General features: G+C 38.3%; 1 protein-coding gene across 1 annotated transcript in view; it reads left to right on the forward strand.

Annotated features, from left to right (window-relative positions):
• The window catches only part of ITGA9 (integrin subunit alpha 9), a 215354-nt gene that overhangs the window by 171263 nt on the left and 28508 nt on the right, over positions 1-15583 (forward strand). The window contains exons 22-23 of the mRNA XM_084282712.1: positions 68-176; positions 2901-3008. Coding sequence (XP_084138838.1) covers positions 68-176; positions 2901-3008 — 217 coding nt within the window. The remainder of the gene's footprint in view (positions 1-67; positions 177-2900; positions 3009-15583) is intronic.

Consider the following 15583-nt stretch of genomic DNA (forward strand, 5'->3'; position numbering starts at 1 on the left):
GAGCCAACAAATATATTTAATTTTGGTGACAAGCACAACTTAATAAACACGTTTCTTGATCTTTCAGAGAAGTCTTTCCTACTTCCTTTTTCTATGGTGATTCTGTGGAAGCATCCAACTTTGTTCAGCTAGAAAACCACGAATGCCTTTTCCAGTCTCTCAACTTCACACTGCAGGTAAAACTGATCAATTGATCCTTTTTTTTTTTTTTTTTTTTTTTTTTTGTACTGCTTTCCTGCTTGACAGCACATTCTAATTTTATATCTCTTTTATTCTGAGTGTGGTATGTGCTTTAGTGCATGTTTCCATATCACAGTATGATGTGCAATGCATTCTTGAGCGGATGCCATATTTACAGTGTGCAGGGATGGTGTATTTCCTTATCTGAGTATATTATTACAAGGATTACAAATAGGGCATCTCACTTACATAGGAATGAAGCTGCTACTGTTTGTTTCTATTTTACCTTTCATCACATGCTGAGTAAAGAACTCTAGTTACTGAAGTGCCACATCCTGGATGCAGTCCCAGGTTCAGAAAGGAGGAGTAATTCTTTTTAGCAGCTTGGTCATGGAGCAGAGGATTGGGCAGCCTACATCCATGAGAATGAGCACATACTATGCAAGGGATTCCAACTTTGCCAAATGCCCCTGGTATGAAAATGTTTATAGCATTACTAATGGGAGCATAGCACAGGGAAGAGAATGTAACACTAAAAATATGGTGTGAGAAGGTTTCATTATATGTCTCATAGCATATCAGTGTTATTCAAGTATTATCTACAGATTAAATTTCACTTGACATTTTGTTGGGTTCCTGAAGTTGTAAAACATATGGAGCATTTATTGTAACAAGCTCTTGCAGTGGGACCAAAATGAACTTGTCTCACTGCCATGGCTGTCTCTATTACAACCATTTCACATCCTCTTTGACCACTAGATGGAACTAGGGAATGATAAATAAGGCAGAGGTGGGGGAATTATTTATAGTGAAAAATAGTCTTTCGCCTTTTTTCCCCTTTCTGTTCTCCTAGGCATGAATGCCACTTGGCTTATAATGAATAACACATGTCTGCCTCCACGGACAGACTGTGGTCCAGAGCAATTAAGCCCCCACTGTCATGCAGTGCCCTTAGCTATTTACTGAAAAGGAGTGAAAACAGGATTTCAGGACATTAAAGCTTTTTGTGAACCAGGCTATTAATTCTTGTGATTCTGATTTCATTCTTGAGGTTTTATAGGTCTTCCCCAGCCAGTTAGTGGTTAGAAGCAGATAAAGAACAGATGTACTGATGCTTTAACTAGATTATTATTTTCAATAAAACAAAGTGATAACAGGTAAGGAAGAGAAAACCTATATATTGGCAGAGCCACCATTTGTCCTCCCCCAACCTCTTGTGTATCATGCACACACTTGTAAACTGCAATATTAAAAAGTTATTTTCCATATAGAAGTAGAAAATTATGCTGTAACAAGTCACAGATCTGCTCTCTAGTAACGTGATAAACCTCATAGCTGTGTGTGTCAGAAAGGGTAGAGTTTCATAATGGGCAAAGCATGGTTTGTATTACTGCTTAATTGTTTTTAATGGTTTGCCTGTCACTTATTAATCTCTTCCAGATGGAGAAAAGTAATAGTTTCTTAACCCAAAAAAAGAAAGATGATTTACAAAAATACAAAAATACTTTATAGGTTTTTTTTATATGTGAAAATCTATACCATGTCAAATTTTAATACGGGAAGAGATGTATGCATCATTTTTTTTGGTAACACGATGTTCACTGAAAATGTCTTTTCTTCCTTAAGTCTGATAACTGATCTCAGTGAAATAATCAAGATTTTTAAAATGTTTTACACGAAACATTATGTTTGTATTTCATGCAGCTTTTATCATGCTCTATTGTAGTGGGATTGCTCCCCCTGCCTGGGGCCTCAGGGTTTTTGTAAGGATTTGGCATTGTGAACTTATTCTCTTTATCAGTCAGGCATTTCTTCAAATATAAACAGTGTTTGAAGAACGAAAAGTTGTTGTTTTTAATATCAGTACTTTACACAATTGAAGCACTGATTGCTACATTTTTTGACAGTACTATCTCAGTGTAGGTAAATATTCTGACAGGCTTAATGCTTTTAATGGATGCACTTATGCATGTGTTGTTAGAAACCACCAGGAAATATTTTTGCTGATTAAAAAAAAATGTAGATAGACATAAAAACTTATTTTTGTAGACAGATTTCCATGGATTTTTTTTTTCTCTTTAGCAAAAATCCACAAATTTTGGAATTTTCACTGGATACTTTCTAGTGGTGGACTAGAAATTCTTATGTTGAAAAGTTGTGGGGGATTTGATAGAAAGCCAAAGTTTTCCACAAAGAGTTTAATTTAATTGGAAACCCCAGATCTTGAATGGAAGTTGTTCACATGCATTTCCTGGCAACTCAGTTCAGCAAACCCTAGTTAAAGTCAACATTACTTTGGGTTCTGCTCCATAATAAAACACATGCAGAATATAATGCAGTGGTTACCAGATGGAAATGAGAATGTTGGTAGAGACAGCAGTGTTTTTTACAGTCTTTTAGACTCTCAAAGAGTACTTGCAATATACAAGTATCTGTACATAAGATAATGTCATATGCTATTTGTATTGGTAATTATCCTGCAAAACTGCTTCTCACTTGGTACATGAGCTGTGGTTAAAGATTTTTAGATAAATTAAACCTTTGATTTTATCTTGGTACTTACAAAAGAAGATTTTGTCTGAAAAGATTGAAAAGCAGGCATAAGATTAGATTTTTTCAAATTTACCTATTCTCCCAGCTCTGGTTGTACATTTTTTCCCATTTATGAGCAGTCATATATGTTTTGTTTTTTTATACACTTATATGCATATTTTTTATAGGTTTACAATGCTGGACCAAGCACTCTACCTGGTGCTTTTCTTGACATTTCATTTCCAAACCGCCTTTCTGCTACTGGAGCTGAAATATTTCATGTTCAGCAGATGATGGTGAGTATATTACAATGTGCGTTGAGCCCAGAGAGATGCTGAGACCTATTAATGTCTGAAACAAAAAATGTCCAGCAGAACTAGATGAGTCGACTAATTGGGTTATTTATTTATTTATTTTGAGACAATAAAAGGTTCTTTGTAGCTGAGGACAGATCATCAAAAGCAGCCGATCTCTTCCGAGCTGTTGACTGCTCCTTCTCACCTAGGGCAAGCAGCTGGTTGTGTTCATGGTTTCCTATCATGTCTAAAACTGGGTCAGGCTAATTCTGAAGGAAGTGTGGAGAACACTTCCCAGAGTCATGCCTCTAAAGAGGATCAAGTCTTACTTTCAGAGTCCACTCTGGTTAAGTGGTGCATGTGATATATCAGCAGGATGTGTTACCAAGCATGTTCCCTGTTTTTTCTAGGATCATCTTCAAAAACACTGGCTAGATCTGCATGCATTATCGGTGTATATTTTCCTATATTCTGTATTATAATTTACTCTTTCTGACTGTTCTTTTAACCAATGTAAGCAACAGAGGAATTTATTCTTTCAACATAACGTTTTTCAGAAGATGATTTTGTGTCAACAACAAAGAAAACCAAAGTAATTTGTGGTAAAGACACATTCTTAGATTTCATTTTTAATATTTATTACTTCCAAAGCTTTTGTTAAACCACTAAAATACCATCATTTATACTGTGGTGGCCAATAGAGGGAAACCTCACTCCTGAGGTAAATTTATTGTTGAATTTCAGAGTAATCTGTTTTTATGAGACAAAACCATCTCCTTCCATCAGCTCATTGTTTACTTGAATAGAAATATTATACTTTCTTTGTGGCTAGCTACTTTTCTAGCCTTTTGGCTGAAAGGTATAACCTGCCCTCATACACAGGTAACTGTGTTACTGAATTAATATGAATACAGATCTAGTAAGACCTTTCTGAGCAGGTTTCCAAGATCTGTGCTATTGATAGGTATGGTATATATATGGATCACAGATGGGGACTCAAGACAGAAACAGATTTAGGATATTGGATGAGGCACCAGCATTGTATAAACTGAGTTGATTCTCCAGCTAGACTGAAATAATACTCCATCCTATGTCTCTTTTTTTCTTGACATTGCATTTCAGTGTTTTATTTAGTCCAGCCCTGTATGTGGAAATCCACATTCCTTTTGCCACATTGCCTATCAAAGGATCCTGACCCATGTCCTTGTCTTGTCCCATCTCTGTATGCTGCCTGAACGCATATCTGTGATCACATGTCATGTGCTCAGAACCCCACCAGAGAGGTGGGAGTCTCCTTAACAGATTTTTTCTGCCCAGACTCTGTCTCCTCTTGAGTCACCCATCCTATGTTCTCCTGGGCAGCCAAGAGAGAGGGATAGCAAATTCAGCCTGTCTAATTGAGGGTGTGATTAATTCCTTTCAGGCATTGATTGCTTTTTGATGCTGACTCTTCTAGAAATCAGGGCAAATTGTCTTAGACAAGACACGTTTTGCATGCTTAAATTAGCTGTATGCTACCCACAAGGTATACAAGCAGTAATTTCCAAACAATTTTCATTGTTTCTACTCAAGACCCCAAGTTGCACTGACAAGGTTAGGATGGCCTATATAGTTTTGAATAGCTATTAGAAGGAAAAAAAAAAAAAAAAAAAAAAGAGGCAAGAGCCTTAAGTCATACATTTAACTAGTAAAAGAGCTTCATGTTTTTTATTGCTGTTGTTGCATGCTATGCATGCTATGGCTTATCTAGAGGAGGTCTAGCTGGTCAGTGTGGCATCAGGTACCATGCTAGTAAATGCTTGTAGGGTTTGCATCCTTTTTCTGCAACAACTGTTGTGTTTTTACCAGCATTATCTGACATTTTTCTTCTACTTTTTGAATTATATTTGTAGAAATTTCCAACTACTGTTGTGAGACTTATTTGCCTTGTAGGCTGAAGGGTAGTAGTAGACACGTGTGACTTTATGTATCTTCATGAAATGCTGGTGTACCCTGTATTATTTCAACCAATGCTTTGGAATATATGGTCAGTAGGAGTCTAATACATGATTTCCTGAGCACCTCTGACATGTCCATAAATGTTATCCAAGCAAATCCTATCTGGGTTAGTGGCTATCCCTGCTTTACAGAGAAATAATTGAAAAAAAAAAATAGTTTGCCTTAGGCCACAGAGGAAATTTATGTCAGAGATGGGCACTGAACCCACGTCTCCTGTGTCCTAGTATTGTAACAAGAAAAGCATCCTGCCCTTCTCTCTTGCCTGTCTCCCACTGAGTTTTTATTGACTGAAAAGAAAACTAAAATCGTGCACTTTTTCATGCTTTCTCATACCAAATATACAACAACAAAAAATCAAAACTAAAATCTGCAGATTTGAATGACCTTTGGAAAATGAGTTTGAACAGATATTTTTCAAAAACATTTTTGTATGCCTATTTATTAACGTTTTCAAGTTTTTGTTTACTTTGAACTTATGTACCAGGCTGTAGCAAAGGTTATAGAGTCCTTTCAGACAGCACAAAGGGTTCTGTAATTACACATTCCTCCAGCTGGCCTAGGTGTCAGTGTTACTGGACCTTTCAGAGTGACTGTCAGTAAAACAGCAGATCAGGAATTGTCATTTATCTGTAACTTAAACTGTTGATACAGCATTTGAGATTTGGTGACATTATGCTTTTGCTTTTTTTTTTTCTTCTTTATTTCCTCTCTCTCTTTTTTTTTTTTTTTTTTTTTTTTTTTCTTTTTGAAAGCTAATAAGGCTTTCGGCACTTCTCTAGTGTATAGTATGGTAGGGAAACTTATGGGTAAAAAAGCATAGTAAGTATGAGTTTGTGTCTCAGATATACATAAACCTCACAGGATAATGCCAGGAGCTAATTCCTTCATATTGTGTTGACTGATCTAGCCTTTCATTCCGTCACAAAAAATAATAAAAGGAAGAAAGTCACATGTGACCTGCTGGAATGGTCTACATCTCTGGGAGGTGTTCATATGAATTATTACCTTGCTGCTCCTGGAGGAAATGACAGCCCTCATGCTTCCTCTGTTCCTGTTGCTCTAAGCTTTTGCTTTATTGCAGAAACTACTTTAAGATTTTCTTTCAGAGGAATTCAGGTCACAAAGATATTTTGACATCCGGAACTCCACTTTAGAGATGTTCAGACTCTTTTCAAGGGGGTCTAGGGAGTTTATGCAGCACAAATCCCCAACAAAACCCCCATAAAATAAAGGAAATAAGTAAACAGTAAAAGCCAGAAATAGAAGAAAATTGTTAATTGAAAGAAAATTAGAGACTTAACAATTGAATATACCCCTTTCAGAAATTCTAAACAACATGGAAATGTTAGAAATTTTGCAAGTGAATTTAACTAGTAAATTTCACCACTGACATTGATTTTGTATAGTATTTGTCAGTCTGCAGTGGTAGATGATGTTTTGGAAGCTTGCTCTCTTGGAGAAGTTTTAAGGCAGGTTAAAAACATAATTAATGAAATACCTGAGCTTGTTGGTAAAAGTGTTAGGATTGTCACAGTACAGGTGATGACACTGAAAGCTTCACCTAGAGTACAGGAGAGATAGTGTTAACAGAAACGTAGATTCTCTGCTCTTCAAGCCACTGATTATCTGTTTTTTTCACAAAGGAAAACAAGGCTCATTATACTTGTCTGTGTTTTGGTTTTGAAATGAAAGATTAATAATTTCCTTTGGGCATCCAGATAATTTGGAGAGCAAGGGAAGCACTACTTGACTTGCCAGCCAAGAAGCTGCTTTCTGGGGCATCCAGAAAAATTTTCACTATGGGAGTTCCTACCAAATTAACCAGAGTATTTCCTGAAGCTGTTGATAAATTAGCAATAAATCCAGGATTGCCCCAATGCTGGCTTTATGAAACTGGATAGGAGTGTTGCATTCCCACTTATTTTATTTCCAGCAAAGGTGAACACAATTATGAGGAACAAGGGACCAACAACTGGAGGCATAATTTGTTTAAACCAGAAGCCAGTTGCAATGCAAGCAGATGATCCTCACCCCTCCTCTGGAGGAACCAGGCTCTGCAGGGCTGACAAGTCGTTCAGATAATTGTCCTGGTTCACACCGTGCAGCTTTAATTCTGGTAACAAGGGCCCCATGCACTCATGTTTTTTTGGAATAAGCTAGCTGCTACTGCAAGCATTCTGCTGCTATATTTGGCATTGGTGTGGCCTCACCTTGTATACTGTGTGTAACACTGGGCACAATATAACAAGGATGTTAAGGTCCTTGAAAGCGTCCAGAGGAGGGCAACAAAGCTGGTAAGAGGGCTGGAAGGCATGTCCTATGAAGACATGAAACATGTCTAGTCTGGAGAAGAGAAGGCTGAGAGGAGACCTCCTTGCAATGTCCTCCTACAATGTCCTGAGGAGGTGAAGCGCAGAAGGAGGCGCTGGTCTCTATTTCCTGGTCGCCGATGACAGGACATGAGGAAATGGCACAAAGCTGCACTGGGTAGATTCAGACTGGATATAAGGAAAGAATTCTTTACCATGAGCATGGTCAAACACTGGAACAGGCTTTCTAGAGGGGTGGTTGATGCCCTGTGCCTGTCATTGTTCAAGAGGTGTCTGGACAATGCCACCAATAACACGCTTTAACATTTGGTTAGCCCTAAAGAGATCAGGCAGTTGGACGAGATCTTTGTAGGTCCCTTGAACTGAACTCTTCTATGTTCTAAGCATCATGCAGGCCAGCAAGCAGTGATTCTGTGAGCATGTTTAGATGAATCAACACCGAGGATGAAAAAAAAAATGTTAACATTACTGAGATAGGAATCCTGTTAGAAACTGAGGTGCACGCATTGAAGCTCATTCTCTTCAAAGAGTTTGAAGTCTGGATGATGAAATAAGGGGAAATTCTGAGAAAAAAAGGGAGAAGAAAAGAAGAACAGTCTTCAGTTTTCTGATGAGAAAGTTACTCCCAGCATATAACTTTTGATACCTAAGTGTAATAATGACTGTTGTAGTAATTGCTAGTAATAGAATATTTTTAATTACAATGTTGTATTACTAGTAATTAATGGAGAGAAGTAGGCATAGAAGTAACTTTGTAAAAGCATCTGCCTGTCTCCGCTGACAATATAAAAAATAAATAAATCTATTCTTCTTGAGTTTCCACTAAGTCTTTGATATTTATCTCCAGAAAGAAATGGGTTAAACTTTGGTCTTGTGAGTCCTGCTTCTGCTCACCTTGAGAGTGATAGTTATCTCAAGTCTCTCACTCCTGGCCCAGTTTTCCCCTCACTCTTTGGTTAGAGACCAAAGGAAAGAGTGCTTCTCTTGGAAGGACAAACAAATCTCCTCCAGTTGTCCTATTATGCTTGGCATATTTATTTCATACTTTTCCATTCCTTCTGTCTGAGCAGGTGAGACCTGGATTGTGCGTATGTGAAAACTGGGTATCAGTAAAAGCTGGGCTGGAAATTCAGAAGCATGGAGGAATTGAAAAAAAAATCACTTTGCAAGTTGCCTTTGAAGTTAATGGCTGCCTGAGCATGGGACTGTAGAGTAGCCTGTCATGTTCAATAAGGAAAGCTCTTGAAATAAACATGATTTTATTCATGTGAATGTTGAAAAAGTAAAATGGAGTCAGTTCCAGAGCCTCAAGTCCTTCATGGCTGATGACAGGTTACATTTTTAAGGCCAGTTTTTATATACAGTTTGCTATACTCCAGCATAAGAATATGATGCCTTGGCAACTGCACTGCTGATGTTTAAAACTGTATACAAAGGGAGACTGCCAGAGCTCTCTGAAATGGTAGCTGTGTGTGAGTGCTCTTTGAAGTACCTCATGAGATTCTCAGGCTCACTAGTACATGCTCCACTTACTAAGGCAAACCTTTATATTTATCTTGATGTAGAAAACCCTTTGTTTGTTGGCAGCTAGTTTAAAATCGTTTAGTTTGTGTCTTTTGAAGTTGCAGGTCTTGGCTCTGAAAGCATATATACACAGTTCCAGCATGTGAAGATGCAAATATTTGGTGATAGTACTTTATGTAACAAAATGTGGTTCCAGCAGTTATTTATGCTGCTGCTGGTTGCCACCATTGATACCATGTTTGTGTAGGAATGTTTTGGGATTACACTAAGAATTATTTTAGCCCTTTGTATTAGTCATCCCCCCTGTGGTCTCTTCATTTCAGTGAACGCTATACTCACAGTCACATACACATATTTTGGCACTGTATTTAAAAGACATAGCTAGATTGCTGCAGGAAATTATTCATTCCAGGGAGTGTATTGTACAAAACTTGGTGACCTTCCTGCCTCCTTCACTTTAATTGCTTCTTTAAATGACTGTTCCAAAACATTTTGCGTAGGAGTTGAAGGTGGTTCTCCACCACCACCCATTTAGAGCATCTCTGTGATAGCAATCGAATCAGACTTTGCCTGGGAGCCCTGTCACTTGCAGGAGAAACTGGTGCATCTGTTGTGCCCTGGCATGACTGCGAGGAGAGGCAAGAACGTACACCATGTTCCAGCACAGCACGGTCACCTCTAGGCATGGGAAATGGGAGCCCAAAGCGGCTCAGAAAGAGCTCTCATAAGCATCTTCCTAATGTCAGCGTGATAAACTGAAGCTCTTTCAGTGAAGAGGAACTCAGTTCTCATTTAAGATATTGTTATACAGGAAAGGGTGCCTGGCCATAAAATTGTTTCCTGAGCTAGGATCTTAAAATAAATCCAAAGTGGAAAAAAAAAATATGAGATTTTGCTTTATTGGAACCATTTGATTGCTATACAGAAGTCATGTCCATAGTTTCTATTTTCACGAAACTCCAGTTTGAAATTCCAGTTTTGAAAATTCTGTGTGAAATTCCAGTTTTGAAAAAGATGCCTGATTTGTCTTTTTATACAACTGAATTTCAGGTAAAGAAAGAAGCCTTACCAAGTGAACTGGATATATAAACCAGCTCATAAGAAGATTCACAAAGGAAGCAGGAGGTTTGGTAGATAGCACAGTAATCAGAAGTTTTGCTGAGGTATAGAAAAAAATATACAGTAGGCTTTTTTTAAGCTTCCTAGACAGAGAATTCCCTTGTGAAGGACCTACTGAATGAGGGAAGATGAGTCAACATTTTTAACATTTAATGTAAATTAATTTTATTTTAGTTATTGAATGAATGTGAGAGTTGCATTCTTTCATCATTTTCCAATGGTTGAAGTTGTTCCTGCCAAAAAACAATGAAGGAGGAAACTCAGGAAAGAGTTGACTGATTAATTGTTTTAACATACATGCCTGCCTTAAATGCTGAATCATAAGCTAGCCTTTTTCTTTTATAAATAACATACAAGATACTTGGTTAAAATGATAATTTGGAAACTAAGGAAGAGTTGAAGGCAATGTTGTTTGTTTGTATAAAATCTCCCAATGGAGAAAGATGAGAGGAGAGTTTCCCTCATGGATCATGTGCCTGAGTGGGAATAAGCACATTGTGTTGGATGTCTCTGCTGCCTTCCCGTCTTGGACAAGGTACCAAATAACATCAAAAGTATTAATAAACCATTCCTTGGAGAAATGGGAACTCTGAGGATGTCCTGGAAACAAAGGACATTTACGTAACTTAAAATACTTACTCTTTTAATGAGGATGACTCGTTTAACCTTCAGGTGTCTATCATAGATGAACGAGATTCTTCACTGGAGGTTCCACCTTCTCTCCACTGCCTCTGAAGTGACCTGGGGTGACCGATTTTATATATCTTTCTGATGCATTCAAATATCTGCTGTGGTGAAATGTCCATCCAAATTGTTCAAGCCCTGTAGGGAATGTATTTATCTGCTTGCTATTCAGAGCTTTTCATCCTGATATTAACACAGCCCATGAGGAAAGTGCAACAAGTAGGTAAAGAAATCTCGTGCATTTAAAGATGTGTTCTGCATCATAGGAAAGGCTTTAGAAATGAATATAGCTGAAACCTAACTAAAAGAGCACTGAATTCCAGGTGATCTCAGAGGCTTTTTAAAAAGAGATGTACCTTGAGATGTATTTTGATGCCTCGTGTTGATTAAGTAGTTCATAACAGGGAGAGGGATTATGCACGTCAAAGACTCCTGTGTTTCAGCTGTTAAAGGCCTATATATCATAAGAAGCACATGTTAAAGGTAAATTGTCACTTTAGTTTCCATGTAAGGTATTCATTCTTATGCCTGAACTCTCTGTGGAAAGCACAGATGTGAGTGCTCAGTTTTTCTTCCCACTGCATTCATGTGGTGATGCCCTCTGTCCTGGAGAGAAACCACTGTCTTGCAAGTCAGGTACTTTATATCAGAAAATTGTGCTCTTCTTACTAAACCTTGTACATCTCACTAGCCCTTAACAGTAGTGCTTCTGTGCAGTTCCACTAAATATGCACAATGTGGTTGCAGGGCCAGTGCCTGTCTGGTGATGGTAAGTGCTTCAGGATCATGCTGATCTAACCCAGCTCTTTAATTAAGCTACACAGTTAAGTACGTCAAAAGTACATCTGCAAGCATTGCTGACAGGTTAGCACAGATTTTGGCCAAATGTGCTTCTGGTGTTCCCCTTCCAGCTGAAGGAGCAGGAATCAGAACTATGGTGGGGTACTTTTCTATCATAATTTAATGATTTAACATCTCTACTTTGCTGTTTAAATTTTGCATTTCCTCATGGCTGTGCGTGCTTCCCTATTGGATGAGTCTGTGGAGTACTGCTTTTCCTTATCAGCATTGCTATTTTCAGTCAAAATCTTTCAAGTGTTGTGTAAAATGGGTTAATAATAAAAAAAAAAATCTTCTCTGTTGTTTCAGTGGCTCTTAAATTTATTGCCGGAATCAACAGAACTGCTCTGACTCAAACATATTTCATTATCTGTGAATATTAAACATTTTTGGCATATGGAGCAAGTACTCAAATAACATATTTACATAACTTATTTGTCTACTGTTGAAAGTCTGACCTTGTCTGGAATTTCTTGTCAGAGCCCTTTTTTTTCCTTAGTGTGCGTGACATGTGAGATTGCCATGCCTACCATTTCATCTCTGTCGCATTCACCTGCTATCGGGTGAATCAGTGCCTTTGAATCAGGACACAGATACACATTTTCTCCCTGATATTAGCATAAATGCACTATGGTTAGCAAGAAAGACAAATAAAAGAGGATCTGTTATTTATTATCCAATTTGCAAACGTGAACCACTGATTAGGCATACATACATTTAAAAAAAAAAAAAAAGTAAAAAAGCCTTAAAAAAAAAGAAGCAGAAATATGCATAAACTATCTGGCAGCAATTTCAATAAGACTACAGCCAAACTGTCCTTTGGAGCCAGCGTACTCCAAGGCTGATGAGAAAGGCATCCATTTCAGAGTTGAACAATGCTAACAGTTTTGTGAAACAACTGACCTGCGTTCAGCCCTTGGTCATGTTTTCTGCAGCTGAATCTGCTGTTCCAAGTATCTTGTGTCTGATGATGTTTTCCCTGAACTTGGCCCCATGCTCTTTCCTTGTTCAAAGGTGGGTTTGGTCTCATCACATGCCCTCACCACTGGATTTTACCTTCTTACTTGTTTTGTATTAGCTTAGTTTTCTTGGCTTCCAGACTCTCACTAATAACTGATGATGATTTAGCTCAAGAGGGGAATCAGACTTACTGGAAAAGCCTGGAAATTTTAAGTTTTAATACTATAATGAATTCCTTTGCATTAGTGGAAATCTAACGCTGTCTATAAGGAATGGACTGAAGACATTTGCTTGCCTGTTTATCTTGTAAAATGCCAAACATTAAATATGGGATTAGTGCTCAGCTTCTTGTATGCAGCAACACAGCAGGGAGTTACTTATTGCTTTGTTGGGAGCGACAGCTACTTTCCTCTCATTTTTCAGTCTCCATTTTTCAGTCTCATTCCTCCAAGGGACTTGTATCGTATGCACATACTTAACCTCCTACCAACTGCCAATATCCAGTTTTCTGTACCTGGTCCTCAGCTGACCTTTCCAGTCTAATGTTTGGAAACTATATTTCATTCCCCTCTCCTAGATTGCCATCTTGTGCAGGATACAGGGCTTTAGGAAAAAAAAAAAAAGGGTCTCATCTTTAATGCATGTTCAACAGTTTGAGATAAAGTCTAGAGAGTAGCGGGCGTTATGTGTCCCCTTAACGTGGGAGACAGAGCTGACAGGAGAAAGTGAATGTACTGAGGCTGCAAATATATTATTTCTCCTAGAAATCCCAAACCAAAGAAACTTATATCTGACCTGGAATACAGGCAGTATTGCATTGATTCTAGGTTACCCTCTGTGTTCTCTAGAAGAGAAATGGTGATTGTCCTCCTTGCACTGGTACTACCTTGCTAGAGCACCAAGCTCAACCCATAAATCCATGCACGTGCAGGAAAAGTCAGAGGATGATACTTGTGTTATGCAACAAATCCAACATTTGTTCAGCCCTATTAAATATCCTATGCTTTTTTTTTTTTTTTTTTTTTTTAAGGATGTAATGCACGTAGAATATACTTGACATGTTTTACATACAACCTTCACTTTGAAATGTCTTCCCACCACTTTCTTTTAAGGATAGTGTAAGCTGATATGGTTAAAATCATTGCTATGTTACGGGTTTGCCCCTGCTCTGCAAGACTTCTCAAATATTCAGCATCCACTGAAGAAGCCCTATGGGAATTAATTCCTTTTGGCAGATACAGCATTCTTAAAGCATGAAGTAATCCACATGCTTTCTCTAGTGGTTACGTCTTGTCTCTGAGAAGCTTAGTGGTTTGTGCTGAGGACACAAAATTGGCAGAGTAACCCACTGTGTAGGCTGTAATATTTAAATTTTGTCTCTCAGTCATGTTAATGGGCCCTGTAATGGGACAGTGAGTTCCAGTAAAAAAAGCTGGAGACTGACTTGTCTGAATGTGTGGTTGTTGATGGGTAGGATAGGAAGCGTAAGTGATGGTCTACTTTTCTACACGATGACAGATTAGAAATAATGCTATCTATTGCAGAGTTATGGTAACCTTTAGAGACCTGTTGTGCAAGGCACCAATGGCAATCCTCAGACTTTTATCTCTTCGTGTTTATGCATGTTGCATGTATATGCACACGTTGAATAGGACAGGAGAATACATGCATATGTATGTCTGTGATTGAATAGTGGTGTTCAATTCCTTAGATTTTGGATGAGTATGTGGATAAATCTCTTCTTAAAAATCACCACAGCTGGAATCAGGCCTGATTAGGTGTTGAAAGGACGTGGCACCCAAAATAACTTCTTCCTCTTTGAAAAATGCAGATGAATATTCTGGCATCCATGGATGTTCAAGAATGCAAGTGATCTCTCAATGATGGGTGTACATTTTATCCCTCTGCTGTTCTCTCATGTTTCCCTTTACCTTGGGGCTGAGCAGTGTAACAAAAGTACTTTGGGGCTTGAAGTAAATCTAGAAAAAAAAAAAACATAGGATGCACTGACATAAGGTGTTTTTTTTTCAGCATATGGCAAATTCTTCCTAGAGAATTAGAATGACTTTTCACAAAGAGAATCTGGTAAAAAGAAACAATTGTCAGTAAAATCTTGTGTGGGAAGATTTTACTTTTGTTCTTGATGTTGGAGATTGGACTGTATTGCCAGTGTTCTGGGCTGCAAATAATTTTATACAGGTTTTAAAATGGGTGAGTGCTTTCTGGAAAAAGGAATGAAATAACCTCCTGCAGAGACTGCTCCAGCACGGTTCCTTGGAAGTCCCTCCTTGGGAGGCAGCAGTGTGCTTGGTGCCCTGCTCGGGTTTTTATTCCCCAAGCTGCAGTCTCAGTGCAGGATTTGGGGCAATCTCTCTTCTATCCCTGTTCCCCTGACCCCATTTTTGTTGCTGTTTGTTTGTGTTAGGAGTTGGATGTTGATTTTTCCCTGAGACTACTGTGTACAAGGTGCAAAGGGAATAAACATCTCTTTCCACATCCCCTGCACTGCTCTGAACTCCCCCATCTGCTGCTTCTGTGAAATGTTACATCCCAGGTCCAGGAAAGATCGTTTTGTCAGTAGTCCTTTTCCTGCTAATAGGCTCCCGAGACTACATGGAAAATTCCAACAAGCCCTATTTTGTCATGTACCTAGCAACTCCCAGACGTTGTCAGAGGCTTGTTATCTACTTGCACAGTTCTTGCTTCTGTAAATGGCAAGCATTTGCTTATGCAAAGCCCTTAAAAAAATTTCCAGAAATTTTCTGTGTGTACGAGATTACGAAGCTGGTCGCAAGAAGAAAAACAGGTGCTTGGGGTAGTACTGTGTTTGGACAGAGAGAGACTCAAATATGAGGTCATGTCTTGATTTGTGTTTCAGAGATGCAGTTCAGTCTCAGCTTAAAGGTTTGCATAAAGCTTTTGTCTAACTCGCTGGTTTTCTCCATCTGAATCCCTCGTTGATGACAGAGTTTAATGAAAAATTACTATACTTAGTTTTGTCTGACTGGTTGACTGAACCTTTCTTTTATGCAAATGAAAATTGACGAAAATAAGAGAAATGAAATTTAAATGACTGACAGCCATCCCAACAAAAACAATCAAACAACAGTGGCCAGTCCT

Source organism: Netta rufina (genome assembly GCF_964035555.1).
Source record: "Netta rufina genome assembly, chromosome: 2".
Lineage (NCBI taxonomy): Eukaryota > Metazoa > Chordata > Aves > Anseriformes > Anatidae > Netta > Netta rufina.